This window comes from Cyprinodon tularosa, unplaced genomic scaffold (assembly GCF_016077235.1).
Source record: "Cyprinodon tularosa strain WSP-4 unplaced genomic scaffold, ASM1607723v1 ctg711, whole genome shotgun sequence".
Taxonomy (NCBI): Eukaryota; Metazoa; Chordata; class Actinopteri; order Cyprinodontiformes; family Cyprinodontidae; genus Cyprinodon; species Cyprinodon tularosa.
Window position 1 is genome coordinate 128,406 of NW_024039465.1, and position 12,085 is coordinate 140,490.

The window sequence follows — 12,085 nt, forward strand, 5'->3', positions numbered from 1 at the left end:
GAATCCCACACATCATCGAAACCATGACCCGAGGCCGTTTCCAAAACATCATGCATCACCTGCGTTTTGATGACAGAGACACCCGCAGCGAGCGAGTACAGACTGATAGGTTTGCTGCAATTTCAAACATATGGGGATTGTTTGTCACCAACTGCATCACATCCTACATTCCTGGTCAAGACATCACTATTGACGAACAACTTTTCCCGTGCAAGACTCGCTGCTGTTTCCTACAGTACATTGCAACTAAACCAGACAAGTTTGGTATCAAGTTTTGGGTGGCGTGTGACTTGAAAACCAAATACGTCTGCAACATCCTCCCATATCTTGGCAAGGACCCCACTCGGCCTCGTGGGGAGAGAGTGTCTGAGAGTGTAGTTATGAGGTTGATGGAACCATTCTTGGACAAGGACAGAAATGTTACCACAGACAATTTCTTTACATCACTGTCACTTGCAAAACGCCTATTCAGCCGGAACACAACCATCCTCGGCACAGTCAACAGGATTCGCCAAGAAATCCCACCGTCAACTCGACAGATGCACCGCAATGAATTTACCACCCAGGTATTTTCATCCACTGGTGCCACACTGACTGTGTATGTTCTCAGCAGCATGCACAGCACGATTGAGACACTGAAAACCACCAAAAAGAAGCCAAACACCATCACACTCTACAACACAACAAAGTGCGGCGTCGATGTCATGGACCAGATGGTGCGGGAATACACTGTCCGTGCAGCAACAAGGCGCTGGCCAGTAGCAGTGTTCTACAACATGATAGACATTGCAGCACTGAATGCCCACGTGCTCTATCAATTATGCACCGGGAGAAAGGAAAGACGGGTGGATTTCCTGTTTGAACTGGCAAGAGAGTTGGCTCACTCCCACATGGGTATGAAAAAGGCCCAAAAGGAGCAATTGCTTCGGCAACAACCCTCCACACCACAACTCGGACAAAGAGCCAAGTGTCAGGCTAAAATCAAATGCAAGGACAATCGTGCAAAAGTGCGCTGTGAAAAGTGTTACAAATACACATGTGGGAAATGCCGAAAGGAGCAATGGCAGTGCTAGAATTGTTAGTGACTGCTCAAATGTTTTTCACTCATTTGCATTCTTTGTAAATATGCTTTTTTTCTTTGTAATTCCTTTTTCTTCTATTTTTGGCACACAAAAATAAGTTACTTATGCCACAACCTTCCACACGAAAACTGGGAAAACAGTTGCTTTTGCATTCATTGTAAATATGTTTTGTTTTGTATTTTTTTAAAAATAAATGTTTAGAGTTTTGATCCCAAATTCTCGTTGATCCTGATGATTCACTGCGTAAAAATCCACTAAATCTATACTAAAAGCTTGCCTTGGCCAAGTTGAGCCTGTGTAGCCTCCCCACAATGGCTCAAGCGACTCTGTTACTCAAGTGACAGCTATGAGCTGCTAACAGCCACATTTCCACAACAAAAGGAGTGTCCGCAGGAGGTCCAAAGGGACAAATGACCCTCTTGTAGGGCTTTTAGGTAAAAAGGACAATTGACCCCTCCGTAGGAGTTCTAATGTTAAAGAGCTATAAAAGCCAAAATATAAACTATTCAAGATACTTAAAGTATGCTGCTTGAAAGTAATGGACATCTTAGAATAAGACTTTTCCATTTCATACACAGCATAGATCAGACTTCACTTTAATGATTAATTGGGTGTTTTTACTAGCAGTTATTCTAGGGGTAAGTGACAGATTTTGGTTTTCGTTTTTGCTTTTATAGCTAATGTGTATTGGTATATTTGAGAAAAAATAATTAAAAAGAGTTAGAGTCCTATGAATACTGTAAAAACATTCATGTGGCTTAGATGGAGCATCAAAGCAACAAATCCATGTTGTATTTGTTCCTTATAACAATGTAAATCCATCCACCCACAGGTTCAAGCATTGCATCTCTCATTCTTACAGATATTCAGGGTTTCATCCTTGGTATTCATGAGCTATCTACAGGATGCAAAGTGCTGCCAACCAGCTGCTCTCTTCTACATCTTCACCCTTTCTCTCTCCCTGTGTCCTTCTCTCTCTTTTTTGTCTGACTGCCTGTTTCCCACTTCCCCGAGACAGACAGCAGGCAGGTGTGGCAAAAGAACAGACAGATGGCAAGAACGACTGAAGAAACTTTTTAGGCATGAAATGAAAAAACAAAAGATGTGGAGCAAAGGCTGAACCCAGCAAAAACATGCACTCAATCACGGTGAATTAACTGTTGTTAAGTCAGCCACATAAGCTTCAATGATATCAGGCTACACACACACATTGCACACACCTCTAACAGCATGCCTTTTTGATGCTTTGGCCTTGAGGCTGATGGCCAAGCTGGAGAGTATGACAGCTTATAACATCACAATGATGGAGATGTCATTGAGCTGCTCTGTTTTATGACTTACCTCTGTGCTTGTAGCAGAGATTTAGTTTTAGGTTCTCATCTCCAATTTAGCACCCCGCCTCTGCTCTAAGGAGGCACTCTATTATTCTCTATGGAAATAGATGTATGACACATACATTTTGCACACTGTTGTGTAAGTGCATTATCACATCCAATTTCAAAAGTTTAAGTCTTTATTTGTGCAAGGCTTGTTTGGGATTCAGTCAAGGCCAAGTGGTCCTTTTGGATGGACCATTAATTCCTGATAGACCCTGTGTGTAATGTCTAAAAAAGGAATCCTGACAAAGGTTCATGGTTGTAAAAAAGTGACATTAAATGGCCACTAACGTGATCCGTTGTTCCTCTTCAAGGATGATGTTTTTTGTGTATTTTATGTTCACCTCCACTGAAGGTGTTCTTTTCATGAACTGTTTGAAGTAAAAAAATATATATAAATCCTTGTTCCTCCCACACACTTTAAATTCACTTATGCTTTTCAGGCTTCAGTTTCTTTTTAATGTCTTTCAAATAATTATTTGGAAGCACTTAAGGATATGTTTACAACATTTTATTATGCATCTAAATTGTTTTTCTCTTTTGTTGGTTCAAGGGTACTTTCTGCAAACACTGTTTCCACCATCCCAGCGATCCTTTCAGGGATGCATGCAAGCAATTCTGGTGGACGATCATCCTGCTGATTTGCATGCAGTGGAAAAAGGCACAGTAGGGGCATTCGAGAATATCAGCCTGGACATGTGTGCAATCATAGACAGGTATGCCTGTCATTGCCACCTACAACCGCAACACACAAACACACACATCCACACATGAAAACACACCTTACAGTTCATTAAAGAACATTGGCAAATGAAAGAGAGCAAAAGGAACCATAGTGTCATAAATCAGAAGGTTTCAAATGGAAGTTGCAAAGTAAACAAGACGGTAATATAAAACCCTTAAATTTTGATCCTGAGACATATTAATCAGGGCCCTCTTTGTTGTCTCTGCAACCTCAGTTGAATTATGTTTGTGTGGCTCATCTCAATGCGCTTGTCACGCTGATAAATGGATATAATTTATAGGGTGGCTTCACATAGTAAGGGAATGTGGCAAATGTTACGTGCTTTCATTTTAAGATACACCTCACTTCTTACTCTTTGAAAAACGGCTGTAGGATCTTAATCAGGCATCAACAATGAGCTGCATAGCTCCCTATCTAATTGGGGAGTGCAACTTGGCAAAAGCTGTAGATGTATGTGACATTTTCCAAAGTCGTTTTACTGGCAGCTCTAATAAGAAGCAGTTGACATTTCAGTTTATTTCTTTTTCACATAACAGGCAAACATATTGGACTATTTATGTATTAGATAAAAACATTATGGTGTGTGCTTGATTCATGCATGTTGTGCACAGAACAGAAACAGCTGCCATTATACATTTGTAATGACTGGGAGTGAGTCTTGGCAATATGTGTGGAGGAATTTGGTTTATACCGGTTTTATCAGAGCTGTTGACATTTCTGACACTGAAATTTGCTGGTGAAGATTCTCCGTCATCCAGGTCATAGTCATTCCAAAAACGATAATAAAAATTCCACTAGACTTTGTGTCCAAGTTTGGAGACGTTTTACTTCCCATCCAGGTAGCTTTTTCAATTCAAAATGTCGGAGTTAGCGTTCAGTTCGAGGCTTTATAGAGTGGACCAAAAAAAGCCTTGTTTTGGCTTAGAAAACTCGCAATTTGAACCTGAAGAATGGGTCCGCCCCTTAGGAATGAGTAGTCGTTTGGGTTCTTTGTTAGCCTGCAATACCCGATACTGGTCTATGCCTCTGAAAGCCTCTGCAATTCTTGGCCGGCGTGAACAGGCGAGATGTTCTTGTCCCCCTAATGAACCCATTTCAGAGATATAGACCAGTATTGGGTATGCTTTAATACTTTTATTGTATTTGTGGTATAAATAATACCTATTTTCCAGATTACATTGCTGCTGTGCTTCTCCTAGGTGCTTAAAACAGGCATTTTTTCTTTTTCTGAAAACTCTTATAATATCTGTAAAATAGCCAGATTTCTATCATCACACTTTGTGTGTTGTGTTGTGTAGTGTTGGGTAGATTTGGACAAAAATACTTAGTGGTCAAGAGAGAGGTCTGTATTTTTTATCATACTGAAGTTCACTTCACTTCAACTATGGTCAATAACAAAAGTTCAACCCAGCTCTCAGCATAACCTTTGTAGGCAAGGAGAGAGGTAAAATTCTTCCTGTAAGTCTTCACCAGGTTTAGACATACTGTGGTCCACCAGGAAGGCCACTCCGGAATCTTGCAAGGCTTTTAACAAAGCAAATCCTTTGTTGCTGTGCATTTGGAACCATTGTCATGCCATGTCTTATCTTCTAGGCTTCAGTTCAAAACAGCCCCAAAGCAGGATGTAAGTATGGTGATCCTTTGATCCCAACTCTCTGAGGGCCATTCCTCAGGTCTCTCTATGTAGTTCTGGGATTTTGGGCACCATTCTCATAATTCTGACCCTACAGGATAAAATCTTGCATGGGGCCAATTGTTCTCACAGTTATTTTTTTTTCACACCATTGTGCTTTCCTATTGTAGATCCATTCTTCACAGCCTGGTGCAGATCTACAATCTTCTTGTCGTCCTTCAACAGCTCTTTGGTTTTGGCCAGGGTTGAGTTTTGAGTCTAACTGTTAGTGCTGTGGACAGGTGTCTTTTGTATATATATAAAGATTTCAAACAGGTGCCACTAAAATACTGTAGGTTATGAGTGGAGGACAGATGAGCTTCTTAAATAAGATGTTACTGTGATGCTTGTTTGTGAGTGAACAAAATCTGTATTTTTTTACAATCATAGAATAGAATAGAATGTATGTATGAATTAATGAATCCTACAATGTGATTTTCTGATTTTTTTGTCTCATTAAGTCTCTCACTGTTGAATGATATGATAAAAACTGCAGACCTCTGTCATCTCTTTAAGCAGGAGACCTTGCACAATCAGTGGCTGACTGAATACTTTTTAGCCGCACTATATCAGCACAGCAGTACATCAGGTGGGCCTTGTTCTGCCATAGAAGATAAATGGGCACAGTGTTACCATCTAACTAATCAGAATGTCTTTGAAGGCAGTTCAATGGGCCTGTCTGACCTCCTTTTGATCAATGTCTTTCCACTGTGGGATTCAGTTTAGGCTGAGATGGTACAAAAATATAAAAGCACTTGCACCAACTAAATTCTACATCCTGTAGACACACTAGGCAATGCACACAAAATTTTCCGTAATATCAATGTTATTCTAAAAGGGTGATACAACAACACAAGCAGTAGGACAAAAAAAAAAAAAACTGAACACAAATCCTACATCAGCTCCAATCTCCCCATAGATTTTCTTTCCTCTCACACAAAGCCCAGAGTAGTTGGTATGGTTCAGTGCTCCCAGCCCGCTAAGAATAATGTCTTTTGAAATTGTCAGGACTTGTCAATTTCAACCCATTGTGCAAGCACAATGACATTTTATCTCAGCGTCTTTGTCTGCTGAAGCTGTACTGAGTTGTGTAAAGCAGGGTCGCTGTGGTTGTTTTCTGCTGCTTAGAGGCTCTTAAAGGTTTATTGTTGTATATAGCCATGTGGACAAAAAAAATCAACGTGGTATCTCAGCTTCATCATTACAGGCGGTATCTCTACAGTTGCCATCTTGTCTAGCCACAAAGATAGAAGGACTACGAGATATTAAACTGCTGGATTTCCAACTTGGCTGCAGAATGTGGCATTTTCAAAAGAACCCTGCTGTGCTTATGAGCCAGTGTTTGTTGGGCTTTAGCTGGCTTTCCTCATTCTCTCATTACTTTGATTCATTTAAAAATGAAAGGCCTCATTACATACTCTGTGCTTAGGAGGGTTTGTAGACGCGTTCCTACATCTATCCACAGCAAGCAAATTAAACAATGACATTTTTAGATAAAGTTGGTTTATATTTTCACTCAGACTTTTTGACAGGAAAAAAAAATCTATACTTATATATAGTGTATATTTGTGTGTGTGTTTGAGCTACAATTCGGGGCAGTATATTTTCAAATATCCGCAATTGTGAGGACTTACAGGTCTAAATGGGGAAATTCAACTGTTTTCTTCATTTGGGTTTGGGTTAGGTTTAGGACTATGGTTGGAATTCAGTTTAGGCTAGGGTACTTTTAAAATTGGTATGGCAGTTTCAAAAATAGCATAGATACCACTTTTAGCTCTAGGTAAAGCACGGACTTTGCACAGCTCAAATTATGCTCAAGTAGGTGGAAGCCTTAAGATTTAAAGTCTGATGTCCAGGTTATCTTCATAAAATTCACCTAAGTTTCAGTACCTTTTCAGAGAGATGGTGAAAAAGTACAAAAGTTGTGAATACTTAGCTATTGTGTTTTGAAAAGGCTTGGGTTTGAGAAATCCCGAAATTTAAACTTTTTTTAATGTAAAGTGATTTTTGGTGTTGGTGTCTTACATAGATTTAAAACGTAACTTTACATAGTCAAACTTTCTGCTAACATAATAAATTGAGTTTTACATACAAATTAGAGGTTAGCTCTTTTATAAACAATTCATCGAAACAATTTCAGAATATTAAGATGGGCAAATCTACCACACTGATGCAAAAGTAAATAAAAAGTACTCTGTTATTTGGCTTTTTTAGGGAAAGATGTTTTCCATTACAGATGGTGCCTCTGTGCAACTACATGAATGTTTTAACATTCATTTATAAACTTTAAAAATATGATGTATGCACCATGTGTGATGGGATTAGTATATGGTTTGTCGACACGCAGGTTGTGAATGTATACATGCATCTGATTTATAAAATAAATATTTTCAAGCCAGAATGTTGTTTAAATACTCATTGAGTCTGTCCAAATCTCTGCAGGTGTATGCCTAATCACTGTGAGCATGGAGGCCGGTGTAAGCAGACGTGGGACAGTTTCAGTTGTAAATGTGATGGAACAGGATACAGTGGAGCGACCTGTCACACATGTAAGTAATACATAGTTAGATATCTGTTTATTTCTGCCGCTCTTGTCTTTCCTTTTCTCCCTGATATGTGTTTATACAATGTCACCATTTAACTTTGAGTGATTAAGCTGTCTCCAAGTCCTCAGCACGGAGACAGATGAACTTTTGAAGTGTGCTGATGCCAAGCTTGTCCAACTGCACTGCATTTTGTTCCCATCAGAGAAAAAATGAATCAGACTCACAATTCAGCAGCACACAAAGCAAGCAGCGTCAGAAGGAGCTTTTCAGAGGCTTTAAGTTTTGAAAATGTCATTCTTTCTCCCATAAGCCACAGATGTTGTTCTCTTTTAAAGGGCAAGAGAGAAAAGTTGAGCATCCATTTGAGCAAAAACAGCAGAGTACAAAGAAAGTCTGATAAGTTTGGATAGGGAAATGGCATTCTTCTACATGTTCCAGGACTGGAATCTGAGCAAACATGACAATATTAAAATCTGAATAAAATACAAAAAGAAGAGATATATGGTGATAAAATGTTAGTCGTTGTAAGCTTTTCATCTGCACCTTATTACACTGCATGTATGAAATTCAGAGTGTCTCTTCGATAGGTTAAAAACTAAAGCATAGCATTTAATACACCAGTCATATTCTATATATTACTAATTTTCACTTTAACTATATATAAACCTTTACATTGTAAAATAATCAGCAAAGCAAATTAATGTCTGTGTAAAGCTCAAAAATGTTAAACTACATTTGGTTTTAGTAAGTAAGGTATTTGCAGAAGCTCAAATAAATAGCTTAGGCATGCGATTCCAAACATTTTCCTGTTATCTAGAGATGGTTGTAGGTGTTTCATTTGTTACTGTGAAACAGCACGTTGCTTTAAAAATGTCACAGCTGTCCTGAAGCAAGAAAGACTTTTAATCAGGGAAGATGGCAGAGGTCGAGGAGTCATATTATTTTAGGAAAAACAAAGTTGGTTCCCAGTTATAGCAGCAGGTTTCACATTTTAATGCAGTCAGATTTATTTTATTTAGTTACTATATTGCTCATAAGTTATCAAGTAAACATAGAAAATACTTCTCTCTCTCTCTCTCTCTCTCTCTCTATATATATATATATATATATATATATATATATATATATATATACTGTATATATACTGTATATATACTGTATATATATATGTTTGTGTGTGCTTGATTACTTGAGATACCTCCTACAGTAGAAGAGTGTGTTCTGTAGACTTGTGGAAGTATTGATAATTGTGTATAAACATACTGTAAAATATCCCTCTTAAGATACCTGATAGGTGTGAAAGCCTTCTAAGGAAGGCTTGCCCAAAGTTGGCCCTTGAAGGCCACTGTCCTACAGGTTTCAGATGTCTCCCTGCTCCAGTAATGTTTGTAGTTCAGCAAAAGCATGTTGATCAGCTATCAATTAAAATCAGCTGTGTTGTAGCAGGGATATCTGCAGGACAGCGACCCTCGAGGACAGACTTTGGGCATGCCTGTTCTAAAGTAACAGCGAATCAGATAAATAGGCTGGCACATATTTTGAAATATCAGAAATTGTTTAGCATTGTAAACATATCACACTGCAAGCTTGAATAGCCTTTTTTTTCACTTGTAATACTGCATGGTAGATACCAGAGTGAATAACTCATACTGCAAAACAATTAGATCAGACTGCTTTGATATTAGTTCAGCAATTAATGGACAAGTTACAGATATTCATGTTATTGATTTTTGAGTTGAAACCTGAAAACATGGTAAAACGGAGAAGCAAAAAGGGAGGAAGCAGAAGCTCAAAGCAAGGGCAGAAAAAAAATCTTTTTCTCTTTTACAATCTCCGAACTGCTCTATATCTACTTCAGGTTATCATAAGAAGGTATTGTTTTAATGCCAGAGCCTTTTTAATAAGGCAGACGATAATCACATGCTGTCAACCCGGCTTTAAACCTCTTACACCCTATAAAACAAATAAAGAAACCCTTGGAGGTGATTCAAAATCGCACAGGTAGCCTTTTCAGACATTTAAAAACTGTGTGACATTGGCTCCCCTTCAGCTCATTGTTAACATTCTCGCAGCATAATTGTGTAATAACTGTTGTGAAACTACATTCTAGCTAGGATAATTAGATAGCATGGCACAGTACTAATCAATATGGTATGTTGTAAAATCATGTCTAAAAATCTCTGCAGAGGACTGAAAAAGCAATATTGAAACTCAGGGTGATATAAAAAAAAAATGCAGTGATTGGATCTGAATATTTAGATTATTTTCAATTAAGCAGAATATTTAATGAGGGTAGGGATGGGTAGCACTTGCACTAGAATCAATATGCTACCTGGTAACCTTGGTCGGTACTTAGCGGTAACTAATTGTTTTGGTACCACACTAACATAATCTTAAACACTACACCCAATTACAGGGAGCAGAGACTGTGATAATACATCCTCATTGTCATTGCTGCCGTCATCAAATGTTTTAAACATTTCTTCTCCTGTGGTGCTAGTTGCAGACAACTAATTCTTCCAGAAAAATAAGGATATTCTTCCCTAAATGCCAGCAAAAATTGAAGACAATTTGAAGACAAAAACATCAATAATCCAGTAGTCAAAAAAACTAAATAAATGAGGAGAAAAAAGGAAAAATCAGACTGTGCACATGAGAAGACCCAATAAAAAGCAGACATGCCAAGCTAACAGAAGGCAACCCTTTAAACAACTTCTCGTTAAATTCCTGAGCATTCAATATGAATCAAAAAAAGTTTGACTTTTTTCAAAGTGATTTTCTTTCCATCTGTATTGCTATGTGATGCTACTATAGCCTTGCTCAGTGAAGCTCAACACAAGCCTTGCAACAGTTTTATGTCAAACAGGTTGTTAGTAAGTAGGACAACACACTAGTTCTTGACAGGCAAAAAGAGAAAAGCAAGGATAGGTAGAGTAGCAATGACATCAATGACCTTTTTTCTCCAGGAGGAGAAAACAACAGCAATTTTATACTTTAGATACAACAATTCTTCTTTCCACCACTATAGAAATAACGGATATTGACATGTGTCACATTTTAATAATAGATGGGCAGTGATGGATACTGACAGTGGAAATTTATTTCTCATTGCTTGTGGATTTGCAGAAAAATTGAAACACTGAATAACTGTCAAAGCTTTCTCTTTATCTGATGATTTCAGCAGCTGTGCTGTTAAGGGGCCATTATTACATAGTGTTTATACTGTCTATAGGCAGTTTGTCTCAACATGAATTATTGGAATGCTTTTAATTGTCCTGTTTATATTAAAAATATGTTATGGTGAATTTTGCAGCTCATTAGGGGCTTCAGATTGACTTACTTTTAGAGCTTGTATTTTTTTATCATTTTGCCCTTCTGCTGCAGCTCTCCATGAGCCCTCATGTGAGGCTTATAAGCACCTGGGTAGGTCATCTGACACCTACTGGATTGACCCCGATGGTAGCGGACCTCTTGGCCCTTTCAAAGTCATCTGCAATATGACAGGTGGGTATGGTAATGCATTCAAACATTGCTCTAGAATTTCTTGTGTTTTCCTGCTCTCTCTTTTTTTTTTTTTAGCCCCACTGACCTGTGAAAGAGGAAAACTGTGGCCCCTTGCTCTCGCTTAACCTAAGACAGCAACCGTTTTAAGTTACTGGGTTGGGGTTTCCATGACAACAAAACCACACATGCTTCAGAGTTTGGGGAGCATTATAGACACATGCTCATAAACACATGTACATCAACAGAGATATCAAAAACATACATGAATATAAAATTCTCAAACATTCCAAGTGACACTTTTGGCACACTACCAACCACCTGCACACTTTCATGAGCACATGCACATGCAAGGCTGAATACAGAAATAGTACTGAACAGCAGAGCATGAAGGCAGAGCAAAGGCAGGGTTTTTGATGAAATGTCACTGCACCCCACCGGTTGGCCCCTTAGTCACGCCGAATAGCACACTGACACACACCCCAGAAAAGTTAAAATGTTAAGGAGTTTTTCTTTCTCACTAAAATTCACTCCCTTGAGAGACCTGAAGCTCATACTCATACATTTCCTGAATGGCACTGTAAATGAACAGGAAAATATTAGAGTGACTGATTCAGACCGTAATGCCATGTACGTGTCTACAACAGGTCTTAACTCACATAGCTGCAAGTTGAAAACTTGTCTGCATGGATGGATGTAGGAAAAGCAAATATAAACAAACCAGTTTGAATTACAATTATGGTTTGTTTTAATTGCAGATTATTTAATATTTTGTTGCTAAACAAATTAAAATGTTACCAAAATTAAGATATTGACCATTTGATCAGTTATGTTTTTTGCATCTGTGTATTTGTAGAAGACAAAGTTTGGACGACTGTAATGAACAACCTACCCCCCAGGATAGCGATCACTGGCTCGAGCAGAGAGAAACGAACTGTCCTACAAGTCAACTACAGTACCTCTATGGATCAGGTAACATATACACACAGAGATGTGTAATCCTATACAATGTTTTACAATAAGAATGCACCTGCGAAATAACGTAAAACTGAATGCTCTATTAATTATTACAGGGTATATTTAGTACCCTATAAAAACCAATTTAATACCCTGTGCAATAACCCTGTGCAATAGTCCTTGCAGTGATGTTAAACAAGACTTCA

The 12,085-nt window shown here is 38.4% G+C and overlaps 1 protein-coding gene across 1 annotated transcript in view; it reads left to right on the top strand.

Moving 5' to 3' along the window:
- Positions 1 to 12,085, top strand: part of LOC119772515 (contactin-associated protein-like 2) — a 255,193-nt gene that overhangs the window by 69,889 nt on the left and 173,219 nt on the right. Inside the window, exons 8-11 of the mRNA XM_038268959.1 lie at positions 3,012 to 3,174; positions 7,318 to 7,424; positions 10,806 to 10,925; positions 11,779 to 11,894. Of these exons, the coding sequence (XP_038124887.1) occupies positions 3,012 to 3,174; positions 7,318 to 7,424; positions 10,806 to 10,925; positions 11,779 to 11,894 (506 nt within the window). The remainder of the gene's footprint in view (positions 1 to 3,011; positions 3,175 to 7,317; positions 7,425 to 10,805; positions 10,926 to 11,778; positions 11,895 to 12,085) is intronic.